General features: G+C 41.1%; 2 protein-coding genes across 3 annotated transcripts in view; one reads left to right on the forward strand and one right to left on the reverse strand.

Annotated features, from left to right (window-relative positions):
• Nucleotides 1-2,851, forward strand: part of supt5h (SPT5 homolog, DSIF elongation factor subunit) — a 68,047-nt gene extending 65,196 nt beyond the window's left edge. For both annotated transcript variants that reach the window (XM_083985127.1, XM_083985128.1), the window contains one exon: nt 2,175-2,851. In XM_083985127.1, the coding sequence (XP_083841253.1) occupies nt 2,175-2,315 (141 nt within the window). In that variant the 3' untranslated portion in view covers nt 2,316-2,851. The remainder of the gene's footprint in view (nt 1-2,174) is intronic.
• Nucleotides 2,852-5,408: 2,557 nt separating this feature from the next.
• The window catches only part of rnaset2l (ribonuclease T2, like), a 28,796-nt gene continuing 17,466 nt past the window's right edge, over nt 5,409-16,738 (reverse strand). Inside the window, exon 10 of the mRNA XM_083984846.1 lies at nt 5,409-5,734. Within this exon, the coding sequence (XP_083840972.1) occupies nt 5,531-5,734 (204 nt within the window). The 3' untranslated portion in view covers nt 5,409-5,530. The remainder of the gene's footprint in view (nt 5,735-16,738) is intronic.

The raw sequence follows: 16,738 nt of genomic DNA on the forward strand, positions 1-16,738 counted from the left end.
GGAGTCTTAAAAAAATGAGGTGTAAAAGAGAATAAGTAGAGCTGAGACACATTAAGGTAAATGATAGAAAGGAGTAGCAGAAATAAATTCGTACACAACTAAATCGAATAATAACAACCACACCAAAGCCAATAAACATTGAAAATAGTACAAAGACACATCAGAAAACAGCTTGGACGCTGTGAGTAGGGAAATGCTAAAGGAAAACAACAGGAACATGTCACAGTTAGTGCGGTTACCTAGCAACAGTCTGTAACAGGACTTGGTATGAAAAGATCATCCCATCCCATAGAGGTGAAGTAAACATGGTGTGAGGCCTTCACTAGTGATGTTCGATACCACAAATTTCCTTTCCGATTCGATACTGAGTAAAATTCAGGCTGGTATCAGCGATACCGGTCCGATACCGATACTTTGTGCAAATGCACCGAATGTGCCTGGTAAATCTAATAAAATAAAAAAAAAAGTACTGTATTTCAAGTCATAGCTTCCTAAGGATGCAAGACTTCAGAGTAGCCTAACGTATTTATTTTAAACTCTGTAGTATATTGAGGTGGTGGCCTCGTTTAGAATATAGCTGAAAATAGTGTTTCAAACACTAAAAAAAGAACATGTAAAAAAAAACAAAAAAAACAATAAATTAAATAAGAAAATGATAAACAAACATATAATTCTTTTCATTCATTCATTTATAATATTCCCACAGATATTACAGACTTCGTGTTCACTGTTTGTGGAGCTGAAATAGCTCCACACCTGACTCCTTTCCGCTCCGCCATTGACTCTACACAGACTGACTTTGTGAGCAGCATGCCGCTGCGCTTACACGTTACGCACTTACCCAGGTGGAAGAAAAAGTAGTTCCCACCAACCGCGTGTCATTTAGACAAGATCTGAATAGTTTAGTTACTTTCCACTGTGTTCCTGTTAATGATATGCATAACCACAAAATGACTGAAGTATCAAAAGTATCGATGTTTTCATTTGAGTATCGATTCTAGAGCAGACAGACCTGGTATCGGAAGTATAGATATTTCAGTATCGATCTGCACATCACTAGCCTTCACCACTCTGCTGGCAAATGGTGCAACAGTTTAGGAGTAATGTTTCTCACCATGAAAGCTCAAAGAATGGTGGGATTTATTGGGCCTTTAAAAAAACCACAGTCCGTCAACACAGCACGTCGAGTGAGAGTTGTGACTGTACCAGGGAAACAGGAATTCATATAAAAAACCAGATGCAGAAACAGCACAGCTGCCTTCTCTGGTTCCCAGTTTAAGTCAAGTGGACATACATTTGTTGAATCAGTTAGAATGTTAGAGAAGAAAATTCAATAAAAATATTTGAATATATATATATATATATATATATATATATATATATATATATATATATATAGACCGAATCTCCTTGTTGTTTACATTCTACTTCCGGGTAGAAAACCAGCACGTAATTTGAATGAAATAAATAGTAACGAACGAGAGTTTAGCTATATATCATATTTTTCACGTCCTATCACCGTTTAGACAAATCTGAAATGATTGAAGAAACATTACTATTTCTGTGTGTGTGTTTTGTGTTGCTGTGTGTTGTATTTATTCAGTTTGGGGGAATCACGGTGTGTAGAAAGCATCAGTGGCTGCAGCTGACAGGGACAGCTAAGCTAACAGTAGCTAAGCTAACGGCGGTAGCTAAGCTAACAGCAGGACGTCAGCTGTTAAAACCCTCCCGTTGTGGGACACGACATGAAACTACTCCAGTTAGCTCAGTCATGTTGGAACTCAGATATCCCCTGGAGAAAATATTTTTTCATGGACCGTTTATTGAGTCACTGAGTTATTAAAGTTAAACAGGTAGCTAACCGTTAGCCCGGCTAATCTCTGATAACCATGACTAATTACAAAAATGTGCACACGTAAATAGTAATGTTTGTCCAATCATTGGTTTTATAGAGTTTACAAACATCAGATTAGTCTAAACGGTGATATAGTGACATAAAAAAGTAGATATATATAGCGAAACTCTCGTCCGTCACTATTGTTCTCATGCTGGTTTTCTACCCGGAAGTAGTTGTAAACAACAAGGTGATTCATCCTGTATATATACAGTATATATATATAATGTTAGAGAATATGAGCCATGTTTAAAGCGGCGTCCTCTGCTCTGCTGTCCAGGTGAAGGTCATCCTGGGGGAGGACCGCGAGGCCACGGGGATCCTGCTGAGTATCGACGGGGACGACGGCATCGTCCGCATGGAGCTGGACGACCAGCTGAAGATCCTCAACCTGAGGTTCCTGGGACGTCTCGAGCACTGAGACACGGACGCGCCGAGGGACAGACACACAAACACACACACACACACACACAAAATCTCACACACAACAGACACACACAGTGAGCGAGGTGGGAATGCAGAGACACACAAGACTGTAACGAGAACAACATCGGCTGTATTTTCACACTGAGACATGAGCAGAGGAGGAGAGTGTTTTATTTTTCATACTTGTTGAAGGGCCAAACCACACACACACACACACAGACACACACAGAGACACACAGAATATTCGACCCCATAAAGACCTTCAGCTGCAGGAGGAATCATGATTTGCTGTTTCTTTACAACCTGACCAACACTTATCTCGCTCTCTAAATCAGTGTTTCTTCTCTCTTGTGTCTCGTTTTTTCCCATTACATTAGTGCAGCAGCGATCCCTCTCTGCTCTGGTTGTTTGATTTTTTTTTTTTTTTTTTTTTTATCATTTCTTTTTGTTAGCTACTCTTATTAGTAAATCTGTTTTTAGTGCTTTCTCACTGTTCTGTCAGTACTGCTGGTTTTCTGGGAGCAGGAGTAAAAAAAGCGTAATGTAACATGTCAATAAAATGTGAATCAGTCTTGGTTGTCTGCTTGTCTTTGCCTATTGTGTAAAGGGTGGGGCTCTGAGTGCTGCTAGAACTCACTACCAAGAACCAAAATGTCTTAATATGCAGTGACAAAGTGGTGCAACAGGCCCAGCAACATCCCAAAGGTCATTATTATCTCACATAAGAAGATTTTGACCATAACTCAAAGAAATCACAGGTTGTGAAGTAAATTTGCACAAATAACTTACGATAGATTCATTATGTGAAGACACTTTTATGTCCAAAGATTGAGTGTGCATGTTGACAGAGCCAGGAAACACTCAGATTGAGCTGCACCACTGTTGCCGTCTTGGCATCAGTGTCTGACTCCGCCCTCTAACTCCCAGCTAACCCAGACATGAGTAAATATGAGGGCCCGCATGGAGCCGGGAGTTAAGCCACATTTACACACAGCCCCACTGTATTTACAGAAACAGATATTTCCCCTTCAACAAACTTCATTAAAGTGGACCAATGCAGGATTTTTACCTTAACTATGCTACATTTTACCTTAATTAAACGGCTCCAGAGTAATTGTTATGTTTAAATAAATGGCATGGAACGTGTTAAAGGGGGAATGGAGGCTCTCTTTTTTTTTTAAGTATATTTTTGGGGCATTTTTTTTGCCTCTATTTGATAGGATAGTTGAGAGAGACAGGAAATGGGGCGGCAGAGAGAGGGGAATGAATGACATGCAGTGAAGGGCCGCCAGATGTTGGATTCGACTGCAGCGAGGACTATATGCTCCTCGTAACCCGTAACCTCTTGTTTATGACACAAATATACACGTCGTAACATTGTATTTGATAAATAACGTCATCCAGCGCTCTATTGATTGATTTCTTGCCGTCTCCGTTAAAAACAAATGCACATGGCCAGGAGGAGGGTTAGCAACACAGCGGAAAAGTGACCAAACTTGCATATTTCCCCTTCAACAGCAGTCTGTTTTCAAACGACGATCATAAAGCCATGCTAGCCCATCAGTATTCCTGACAAAAACATGACACAAGTAAATTCTCCAAGATTGGTTTGAGGTTTTGTTTGTTAACACAAGTCACACACATGGCACTGTCACATGATGTTCTGAAGCCTAAAACTGTTTCCGCCTGTCTACATGCTGACATGAAAACAAGAGTTTTTCCAAATCTCCACTTTGGCCGGAGTTTTCAGGTAAAACTGTTTCGGTGACTTGGAAGTGTAACCTAAAGCCCGAAACCCATGATATATGACCGACCGTTGTTGCTGCGTGTAATAGGGGGTAGGGCTTTTAACATGTTATATTTTGTTTTGCCTCAGAAAAGCATCTCTGAACCAACTGCTCCGCTTTACTGTTCTCAACTTTGAAAATGAGAAGCCGCACATGATGTTATGTCTACTAGAACATGGCACCCGGGGCACCAGTGTGGCTCGATAGGTATTGATATATAAAACTTTGTCCTTTAAGTTGTCAGTAAATCAACTCTGGTGTGCCACAGGGAATACTTCCTCTAATTTTATTCTATTTGGTCATTTACGACACTGTCAGCAGGGAATCCACTCGTAGTGGAGAAGCAATAAAGGCCGAGATAATAAGAGCAGACCACCAGCGCTATGAATGTCATAGTTCAATGCTTAGGCCTGGTGGAATACAGCGGCCCATTCTCACATGTAATTATGGGTAATATTCTCATGGCACCCCACTGCAACCTACCCAAACTAATCACAAATCTATTATATACAGTATATCCAGCCACAATAAACAACTTTCCCATCATTCGGCTGATATATCTTGGGAAGTTGGGAACAATCAATACTTCATGAACAATCCTAAAAGCACAGCCCTTCAGTGTCACAGCTCGCCTGCTTCTTCTCTTTTCTCCAGCGACAGCAAGATCTGCACATGGCATTTGTTGAAAAGAATATAAAACCCTGCAGACACAGTGTAAACTCGAATGTTAAAAGAATAGTTCACCCAAAATTCAAATTGCACTCATTATCTACGAAATGCGACCAAAGAGGAGCTTCCGCTACAAACAAGCTTGAAAAATAGACTTATTTAATTTTTTTCGGAACAATTTCGCATTTCGAGGCTTCAATACAAGACGGACATTACATACGAGCAGCATGGAGGTATTTGGATGTTTTTTGGTGTGTCTTTTTGTTACGAAGACAGTTGGTGTCCATTTGCAACCGTTATATGGACATGCACTGCTACGCCGAGACCCCCTGTAACTCAGAGAAGCCACGGAGGACTCTGAAACTTCTCCCAGCCCTTAGTCCACATGAGGGGGAGGAGATAATGAGTGAAATTTCAATTTTGGGTGAAGAGTCAGAGTCAGAATCAGTTTATTTGCCATTTGTGGAAGGAGACCACATTGGAAAAGGGTTTGCGAGAGCTCAAAAAAACACTTAGGACAATAGAACAATAGACAACCAATAAGCAGATAAATAAACAATCAATAAACAGATACAATAGATAAAATAAAAATGGACAATCCCTTTAAAGGACTAGGTACAAACAGCCTGAGCTATGAGCAACAGTCAGCCACACATGGACAAGTAAAACGTCTTTAATTGATGGTTCAGAGTAACTAACACCACACATTCAGTGGACAGGTACAGTAGTTGCCCCGTGGCAGCAGGAAGCTTCCTCATCCACAGGGCTGCCGGGGCTGCTGGTGGTCTATGGGCAGGTAGTAGAAAGGGGCCTTAGCGGGGCAGGGATGCCCAGCAGAGGGGCTCCACCCGCGGTCGGGGCCGACCCGCGGCTCGTTCTCGGTGTTGCCTTGGTGACCACAGCCGAGGGTCAGGTTGCGAGACAGAGGGATCTTCACCTGGAACCACACCTCTCTGTCCTAAGGGGGGGGGGGGGGGGGGCAGGAAATGAAACACTCAGTACGTTTACATGCAGAGCTTAATCCAGCTATGCTCAAAATTCGATTTTGGCGTCAAGTCGGACTTCTGTTCCTTGTCTCAGTTTACATGCAACTGAGAAAATTGAATAACTGACGGGGTCCATCGCCCCCTCATGTGGCGTCACCCGTTGTTTCAGCAGGTTAATACGCCGCCAGTCCTGTTGACTTTTCTGTCACTTCGTAAAAACTGAATAAACAAGTTAGTAGCCTAAGCTTAAAGCAGAAGTAAGTGATCCGGTGGTTCTCCAACTCCGATTTCAGTCGGACTAAGGTGTTTACATGCACCTCAGTTGTCCAGTTATAGTCGGATTAAGGCAATAATTCGGTTTTTTCAAGTGTCATGTAAACGTACTGAGCACTGATTCAGATTGGAGGGGGTCTGTTGACTAATGTCCAATCAATTCAGACTTCTGGACTCTAGGGATTCACATCTGGACTCTTTGACAGTGGTGTTGAATATTGTCCAAGGTCTGGAAAATATTGGACTCTCCTTCACGCACTCTCCACAGACTCGAATCCCGCGTCGAGCGGCCCTATCCTGCATGTCATTCCCCTTCTCTCTGCCTCCCATTTCCTGACTCTCTCAACTGTCCTACCAAATAAAGGCATGAAAAGCCAAGACTGGAGAAAGCAACTGCTGGAAATTATGTTCATCACAGCCCTTGTGGTTCATGTCACATTTTTTGGAGGTGCACGTCAGGCTACGGCGTAGGAGTCCTTACTTTTAGACTTATTTAAAAGTTGTGAACAATTATAAATTTTGCTCCTTCTCTGGAACAGTATTCATGGGTGTTTTTTCTGTCTGCACCTGGAAAAGGCAACTGTCTCTGCTTTGACTAATAATCTGGACACAGGCTTTTGTCCGGGAGCGTATACGCCTCCACACTCCGCCCTCTGAGGGTTAGAACATCATTAATCTCAAATACTCCTCGACTTTATGCCTGCGCCACGTTTCATTCTTGAAACTGAGAAGGAATATGAAGCTGCTGCAGGCCTTTTTGGCCACAAGTAAAAAAAAAAAAAAAAAAGAAAAATCTATTGCTGGAAAGTGGCCGAACCTAATACTACCTACATTGGAAAACTAGCACGGAAAAGAAGTTATCCAAACCTACCTAATGACATCATTGTATGACAACTGAGGGCAGCTCGTAAAACCACATGGATTTCAACCTAGGGAGACTGCACATTACTGATTTTTTTTGGACAATTCTCTCATTTTTGGGGCCGGAAGGCAAGCATCCAAATAAAGAGCCTTCAAAAAAGTGATATTTCCATGATATGTCCCCTTTAAAGCCCTTGTACAGACTTTAAATGTACAGGGGCTTTTAGTGTCATTTAGTGTTGGTGAAAGCGGTGGTGTTTTGCCAGAATGAAGACTGCATTTCGTACTTCAGAGCTGAGCGTGTGCTGATGTAAATAGTGCCCGTCCATAGAGGTTGTTATGGTTGTTATGGAGAAATAAACCCAGACGGGATGTATGGAACATTCAACAACATTCATCCTGAAGGGGTTTATTTACCTCTGCTCTTCCTGTTACAAGTTAGGGGAGAGTGGGGTAAAGTGAGACATTTATTTTACATTTGCTCCCCTCTAAGCGAGCTAAAATGATTTATCAGTAAAAATGTACACATTTCCCATTAATTCAGGATGTTTCCTAGCAATGGAAATGATCAGAATGTATTTAGGACGAAGGGCAGTGAAAATATGATTGTTTTAAAAAAAGTGGTCTTGCGTCTCACTTTACCCCAGCTTAGGGGTAAACTGAGACAGACTAGAGAAATCAATGGGGTAAACTGATCCACCACAGCTAGCTTGACAACCACACATCCCAGAACTAATATCAGACTAGTCTTATCATCATGGGGATTGGTCAATTAAATACTTTTTTTTCTAAACACAAAGTAGCTCAAGAACAAAATCAAATACAACACAAAATGTTTTAACAGTCATAGTTGTCATATGCAGTTGCTCATCTAGACGAGCAGCGAAGGAGACTTTACGGTTGCGTGTGTATGGAGTATTTTTATTACAAAACTTGTGTGGACACTGAATTTTATTTAACAAAACTTTGGTTTCAACCCGTGTTTGTGTGGACAAGGCCTCTGACTGTTTGGCGGGAGGAGCAACTTGGCTTTTAATAGTACATGAGCATTAATCAATCATAGAAGGCAGGAACACCAAAGGGACATTGATTCTGCTAGGCTTGTTGTTTCTGGGATCCCTTCAAACACCAACACTTTTGGCTGTTTCATGGAGATCCAGACCATATCACCAGAGAGGGTTTAGTGTGCTTCAGTTTCATTTTCACAGCTGCAGATTATTACCCCTCTCTTATTGAACTAAACCCCACACAGGTCAACATCCAGTCTTCACTTTGAGACATAATAAAAGGATTGTCTGAAGAAAAAAAGGTTGTGCGCCCTTTGAAATGTCCTCCCATTTCTTTGTAACTTCGTCCTAAAATATCATCAGATCTTCCTCCAAGTTACAACAAAGTGCAAACACGATTATCAGTAGCAGTAGTGTTGTAGTACTCAAGAGGTCTGGACCGGTCCAGACTGGACTTGAGACCACATTTTCAAGGTCTTGGTCTTGTCTCAGAATTGACTACATTTTCACTCGGTTTCGTCTCGGCCTCGGTCTAGTTGGACTCTGGCATACTTTGCTTTATGTAATGTAATTCAATAACTTAAAGGTAATTAAGACTGTTCTATAGACGTATTTGCTTGTGTAACCATCTGAAAAACGTAGTGTCACCAGTGGGAGGAAACTTCAGCAGGTTCTGTGCTGTGTTCCTCTGTTCAATCCAAATTTTGTTTCAATTAAATGTGGTTTAAGATTGTATATAACAAATGATCAATACAGTTGGTCTTGAAAATGGTCTCGCATTGGTTTGGTCTCGGTCTTGCACTTCGTCTGGCCCCCCCCTTGGTCTTGGTATGCTCTAGTCTTGGTCTTGACTCGGTCTCAAGTCTTCTTGACTACAATACTAAGTAGCAGGCAGGGGGTTATCAGACCAGGGGCCTCATTTATCAAAGAGGGTGTAAAACTGCTACTAAATTTTTGCATACGGCAAAAAGACGAAAATGGCGTACACCCAAAATATTTACACCTTTTTCAGATCAATCAAACTGTGCGTACGCACAACTCTCCGCAATAAATCACACTGGACCCAAGAATGGTGCACACGTGAACACACCTCTTACTCCGCCCCCGGAACGCCTATATACAACTATATATGGTCAGCACGTGCATATTAATTAGCCATGTGCTCTCTGTGGCGCAGCAACTTTTGTGACAACAAAGTGACAACGGAGACAACGGGCGGAGGACGGGGGAAAGAAGCGAAACTACATAAACAGCGATATCGGGCAATAAATCAGTCAGAAAAATGATCTTGCATTTTAATGCAAGAACTAATCTCAAAGTATGTACATTTAGAAATGATTGTTGTGGGTGATTTTAATGTGAACTGGCTGAGTGGCACCTCAGATTATATGAGAGATTTATTTCATAACTTCAATTTAACTCAACTTATCACTGAACCTACAAGACCCAATATGAAGGACCAATCAAAATCATCACTAATTGATCTTATTTTCTCTAATAGAGTCGATAAGATAGCTGGTACTGGAGTTTTTGGGCTGGGTAGCAGTGATCACTGCCCCATAGCATGTGTGAGAAGTGCAAAATTGGAAAAGATGGGATCTCACATCGTCACAAAGAGGAATACAAAAACTTTTGATGAGCAACTCTTCTGTAATGATGTAGCACATATTTTTGCCAATCTTGCAGTGAACAACAGTGATGCTCAGGTTGCTCTTGACTCTTTTGCCGATACCTTTATTTCTATTGTTGATAAACTTGCCCCTCTCAAGAGGTTTAGAATTAAAGATAGGATAGCACCCTGGTTTAATAAGGAGCTATCAGCCCTACTCTGTGAGAGGGATAAAGCCTGGTCCCGAGCAAGACGTTCAGGTGATCCTTCACACTGGTTACGCTTTAGACAACTTAGGAATAAATGTACTTCAGCCCTGAGAAAATCAAAATCAAACTATTACCTGAATCTCATCACTAGCTCCTCCTCAAACCCAACATTGTTCTGGAAAGCAGTAAATATGGATAAAAATAAAAATAAGATCTCTAAAATCCCACTACTAAACAATGAAATTGGGAACCCGGTCGCACTAAATGAGGCTGAAATATGCCATGTTTTAAATAAACACTTTGCAGAAGCTGCAACCTTATTTGATAAGGAATATCCGGAACTCCACCTCAACAACTTCGATTCAGGCAGCTGTACTGCTAAGTCCCCCAAGGTTCACACCTCTAGTTTCTCCTTCCACCCATTCACTTGCAGTGAGGTGCTTGATGAATTACAGGCCATAAATCCTAAGTGCTCTACCGGTGAGGACAATCTGGATTCCTTTTTCCTAAAACTAGCAGCACCAATAGTCACCCAGCAATTAACAGACATTTTTAATCTATCCATTTCAACTGGAACATTTCCGATACAATGGAAATCAGCACATGTGGTCCCCTTACATAAAGGTGGAGATAGAGATAATCTGAATAACTATCGCCCTATTTCCAAACTACCTTGTCTTGCAAAAATTATGGAATCCTTAGTCAGCTCTCAACTTAAGCTTTTTATTTCAGAACACTCACTCTTAAATCCATATCAGTCTGGTTTCAGGGCCAACCATAGCACAATCTCAGCAATCACACTGGTGACAAACGATATCATTTCAGCTTTAGATAGGAGGTATCACTGCGCTGCTCTTTTTATAGATCTATCTAAAGCATTTGATACAGTTGATCATCATCTGCTCCTGAGAAAATTAGAGACAATGGGGTTGGATGATACTGCGTGTGCTTGGTTTCAGAGCTACTTGACTGACAGGCATCAATGTGTTAAGCTTGGCCATACAAAATCAGATTTTTTGACTGTTACGGGAGGTGTACCACAAGGGTCAGTCTTGGGGCCATTGCTTTTTACTCTTTATATCAATGATATTATTCCTTCTTTAAATGGTTGTAATGTCCATTTTTATGCGGACGACACAGTTTTATATTGTATTTCGGATTCTGTTCAGACAGCCATCAACAACCTGCAAACTGCTTTTAATTCTTTTCAGGATTCATTAATCAAACATAAACTGCTGCTTAATGCAAACAAGACAAAATATATATTGTTTACCCGATCCAAAAATGTTGATTACAATAGTATCCATCTTTACACCAAAACTGGCTCAGAAATTGAGAGAGTCAAGGAGTACAAATATCTTGGGATCTGGCTAGATGAGGATTTCTCATTCAAATATCATATCAATGAACTTATCTTAAAGTTGAGACAAAAAATTGGTTTTCTGTACAGAAACAAATCTTGCTTTCCAATGCTCTCAAGAAAATTAATAATTGAAGCAGTGTTTATGTCCGTCATGGATTATGGTGATATCATCTATAGACATGCTGCTGCCTCAACTCTGAAACGTCTAGATTCAGTCTATCATTCAGCTCTAAGATTTATCACGGGTGATAAATATGATACTCACCACTGTGTTTTGTATGGAAAAGTTGGTTGGCCTTCTCTTGAGGAAAGGCGCAAGAGGCACTGGTTTTTATATATTTTTAAGGCTCTTACAGGCAAATTACCACTGTATGTAGCAAATATGTTGGAATGGAACTCTGCTACTTACAGGACCCGTTCGGCTGAACTACTGCTACTCAAAGTTCCTCGAGTCTTTACGAGTATTGGCAAGACTGCTTTTTGTTATGATGCCCCTAGCTCTTGGAACGCGTTACAGCACATCCTGAGATTGGATGCGCTCCCTTCACTCAGTGAGTTTAGGTACTTGGTCATGAATAACTGTGTTTCCATTTGTAACTGTTTCAGATGATTGTGTTTCTTGTTTCTTGTTAAGTGTATATTGGTTGTAATCACTTCAAATGACTGTAACCACTGTCAATATTTTTAAACTGCGTTGTAAACTCGACGACATTGAAAATGAGGGCAACCTCAATGTCTCTCGAGAATAAATAAAGGTTATAATAATAATAATAATAATAATAAGCTACAATAAAAACAAAAACCTCCCAAATCTTAACAAAAGGGAGCAGAAAGAAGAAGAATCTTATGTAATCTGCCCCTTTATCCCAGAAAATCTAGCCTAGTGTTATTATAGAGCGGGTTGGATTGCCAGCATCAACGGTCCACCACTACCACAATTATTTCAAAAAATCCTACTGTGCTCTTCTAAATGTACTGCGCTCCTCTCTCCCTCTCACACTGCAGTTCTCTGACTCAGCAACGGTGTCGCCAATTCCTCCTGTTCCTCAAAACAGGTGTAAATCACGGTACGCCATGGGTGTAAATGTCCGCACTTTTCCCCGTCAGGTTTTGGCTTGATAGATCGCAAATTTGGCGGAGAAAAGTGCGTACGCACAAAACGAGGGGAAAATGGTGTAAAAAAAAAGGTGTATCCACAATGATAAATGAGGCCCCTGGAGTCGTCATTGAGCGTGAGACACTTGAACACTACAACTTTTGGAGTGGCCGTTGTGACCCAAGAGACTGACTCAGACTGAGGATGAAGAGGAGCTGATGAGGATGAAGCTGAAAGTGTCACACAAAGTCATCAAGAGTCTTCATCAGTCCAGACTCAGAGGTTACCACACAAAGAAGCTCCAGATAACAGATGAAGGCTCAAAGGAACTTGGGATGTTTCACCTCTTTGTTAGTTAGGTCATTATAGGAAGTCCTGTTGCTATGGACACCACAAAGGAAGCAGGTGTATGACTGACCTGAGGTTTGACTCCACAACACCACTGGGGCATGTTCAGTTGACTGATGGGACTGAGTCTGAACAGTCTGAGGAACACCAGCTCTGTGTGTGGTGTAAAAGGACTCCACACATCAGCATGGAAACAAAAAGATTCTTCATCTTCCTGGATAATGTCAAGCTGTCTGTCCACATGCTGAAGCTCAGGAGAAGATGCTGATGGAGCATGATGTTGACCCTAAACATCAAAGGAAATCCATCTTGTGGAGTCAGAGACCAGACCTGCTGTTGACTGACCTGAGGATAAACATTCACCAGACTTGTGAGAATCTGTCTGAGCTGAGGCAGCTCTATGAGGAAGAATGGTCCAGATGTCCCCCTGAACACTGCAGCTCTGATCAGCAGCTGGTTTCAGCTTCTTGGAGCCAAAGGAGCTTCAGTCAGTTGGTAACCAATAATTGCAGAAAAAAACAAGTGCACATTGTTTTCCCATTGTAAACCTGTCTAGATTAGTTATATGCCATCTCAAAGGTCATTGAAAAAGTTGTAGCAGAACAACTAACTGCACATCTTGATTTTAAATCCCTTTTATTGTTGTGTGGTGCCGGGACAAACACATTTCCCTCCTTTGGAGATTAATAAAGTTAATTAAATTAAGTTAAATTTACATCATGCATCATACATTCATCTTGGTTTCAGAATGAAACACTCTATTGAAACAGCTTGTTGCTATTCCCTTGTAAAAATAATAACCGGCCGAGATCAGGGAGGAGTGGTGGGAGCAGTCATTTTTGACTTGGCCCGGTCCACAGTGGGGGCTTGGACCTGTGGGCCAGCCACAGATGTGCCGAGAGCACTGTGAGGGTGCTGCTGTGTTGACACTATACGCACTGTGTTGTTGTGATGATTATATTATTATAATGTTTTTTATTTATTTATTATCTGCCCAGTCTGTCACTGGTTGTTGGTTAGCTTTTCTCTAAATGATGTTCTATTTATTGTACTGTTGTGTTATTGGGTATGACAGGCCAGATGCTACTGGTACATCCTTTATTGACCAAAAAAGCAATGCAAATATCAATACGTTTTTGTGCTTGGCTCTTCTTTCCGTCCTATAACCCTAACTCCATTCACATTATGTATACTGTGCAGCAGTTTGACCAGTACATCACATGAGGATAGGATATTCGTGCAGCCTGAGAAGGAATTGATGATTCCTCTGTTCTCCTCTGTGCATGATGTTGTGAGGAAAAACCCCCAGTAGCCTAATCTTTCTGATTAAAATATTTTTCATACTAATGCTCCATCAGCATCAAAACAAAACCACAAAACATGTAATATTTATGAAATATGTTTTATTTTCCAAGCAGTAACCCCCTGCTGTCTCTTAAAAAATGGTTTAATCCATGCAGGAGCAAGTACTGTAGCCCCCCAAAACTTGAGATTGTCCTGTATTGAAAAATAAAATGCACTGTCCCTTACCAAATCAATACAGGAGGCTCACCCTACTCTAATGCTACACTAGGTTTTCACACGCCTGGTATGACATTAGAAACAAGAAAACCAAAAGTTTCATACGACATAAGGAGAAGTATTAACTTAGAATCCCCGGGTTGAAAACAAAAGGAAAAGAAAAACTAGCAACGGCCCTGCTCCGGGGTGAGATGTTACATTATTAAATAAGTATTATGACAATAAATTAATAATTGAAAGCTTTTTATTCAATCACTTTTTAACATAATGGGTGCGTGTGTGTGTGTCTCAAGTAGTTACTGTCAGCCATAGTCTGATCCTAACCTTAACCATTCATTATTCTCTTTCAAGACCTAGTCATATCTGAAATGTAAAGAAAACATAAATGCAATTAAAATTTAGGCTGGAGTAGTTTGTAACATGTTTCACTGTTGCCACAAACCTGCTGACTTTACAGCTAATAACTAAAACATTAGCACTAAGAACTTGCATGAAAGATATCTACATAGTCACATAATAAACACGATTTAACTTTGATAAGTTTAACGACAAAGCCGGCTGTGCTATCACAAAAATAAATGAAGTAAAAAAATAAATAAAAAAAAGCTTTCATGCCTCCAAATGAGTTTTTTCCTTCTAAAATTGTCTGTGTCTGTCACAGGGAGCTACCTCCTCACATATGGAAGAGGACTGAGCATATACAGAGTCTGTCAGCCCAGGTAGCCTACTGTAAGACTCCTCCCCTTAGCCAGGTGGAGTATAAAAAGCCCTCACCTTGCTCCTTCAGTCTCAGGCTTCCCATTTTCTTTCTTTTTTGGCTGATTTTTAATGTCTTTTGCCCATCACTAATACTGCGCCTTTTGTTCTTTAGGTCCACCTGTTGCTGTTTTGCTCTTGTCAGATTTGCCTTTTTGATTTCTTTTCTTTTTTCGACCTATTCTGAGTTATTTTTGTATTTTTTCCCCTTGTTTTTAGGGCCTTTTTTTTTTTTTTTTTTTTGCCTGTTTTGCCCTCTTCTTTTGGTTTTGATGTGTTTATTTGGCTTAGTTTTGTTGCTTTCTGCCAAGTATATTTTTGTTGCTTTGATTTTATTCCTTGATTCGTGTTTGTATATCCGTTTATCTGGGTCGTTGGATTTTGTTACCTTTGTTCATTTGGTTCCAGGATGTTTCCATTTTCTTTATTTTTTATTTTTTTTACTTCAGTGCAGACTGGATACCATAAGGTGGGAGAGGCGAGGCACCGTGATGAGGACCTCACATGTTGCATGCAAGTAGGGCACCGACTCACTGCTTATGCATGTTTGCTGTGATTTTGTAGTGCTGGTAAATGGGCAGTTGGGCACTTGTCCTGTAGTGTTCCTCCCAGCAGCCCCACTTCACTGATTTTAGCTTTGAGTAATGTCCTATTTCCTTAGAGTCTTCTTCACTTTCAGGTCCAGTCCTGATTTATTTGAGACTTTTCTTAAAGTAGCATTATTGCACATACAGCAGCAATAGCAATAAAAAAAACTGAAATATGCAATAAATAGGTTCAGGGGAGCCATAACTATCTGTACACAAAATATAGCCAGTGGTGTAGTGGCTGTGAAGCAAATGCAGAATTCCTTTTTGTCATGAGACAAGCCGGCCCGGTGCTCAGCCCCGCCTCCTGATGTAAAGAGGACGAGGATGTTTATATCTGATACGCTGCACCACCGGCCCCATCTAGTGGTCGAACAAAGTAGGCTATTGGAATTTGCGATAATGCTACTTTAAATAAAAATAATTGTGTTATATAATCGACTTCCTCCTGAGTCACAAACCTGTCTCCCTTTGTTTTGTGTTTTTTTTTTCTTTTTTTAATACCATTATATCCTGGGGTGTAAGGCCCCAGGTGGCATTGTTGGTCCAAGTTATTTTCGTTATCCTTGTTATCTCTACCTCTCCCTTTATTTAATTAAACTCCACCCCAGGAAGAATAGCTAAATGTCATGACATCAGCTAATGGGGATCCTTTTTAAACAAATAAACACTCCTTGCCACACACTCTTATGGTCCATTAAAGCAATACTTACCGATCTGGCATTTCACTCAGCACAGCACAAACATTTGAAAATCAACAGCTCCACCTCCCTCACAAGTCCCACCCACCTCTCCCTCCTGCTGCATCTCCACAAGCCCCCTCCCTCCCCGCTGCATGCGTTGGCATGGCAACGGTAAACAGAACAGGAACGCGAGTGAAACGGGAACAACACAAACAAACACAACACCGGAGTTTTAAACCATATAAACGGACTCAGTGATGATGACTGATGAGTTTTATAATAAACTGTTGTTAGCCTACTGCTACTGGAGACGCAGGGGAAGTGATTGTTACAGATTGTTCTCAACGAGCCGGACTGGAGCCGGACCAGCGCCACCTGATGCGCTGGTTCAGGGCCAAAATAAATCCAGACCGAGCCGAGTCGAGCCGCGCCGGTCCGGAGTTCAACCGGGTCCGGACCGCTGAGAACTCACAGAGCTAAAACAGTAGCCTAGCCCCCTAGCTGTTAGCACTGGATGCTTTATAGACACATGTGACTTCCTGTGTTTACGTATCACTCGGGGCTGATCACTATCAACGTTACATTATACAACAGTTAGTTCCGACCGGTCCCAACCGTGCAATTTGATTGGACAACACTTTCCATAGTGCTGATATACAGTAT

The sequence above is a fragment of the Trachurus trachurus genome (assembly GCF_905171665.1).
Source record: "Trachurus trachurus genome assembly, chromosome: 13".
Taxonomy (NCBI): domain Eukaryota; kingdom Metazoa; phylum Chordata; class Actinopteri; order Carangiformes; family Carangidae; genus Trachurus; species Trachurus trachurus.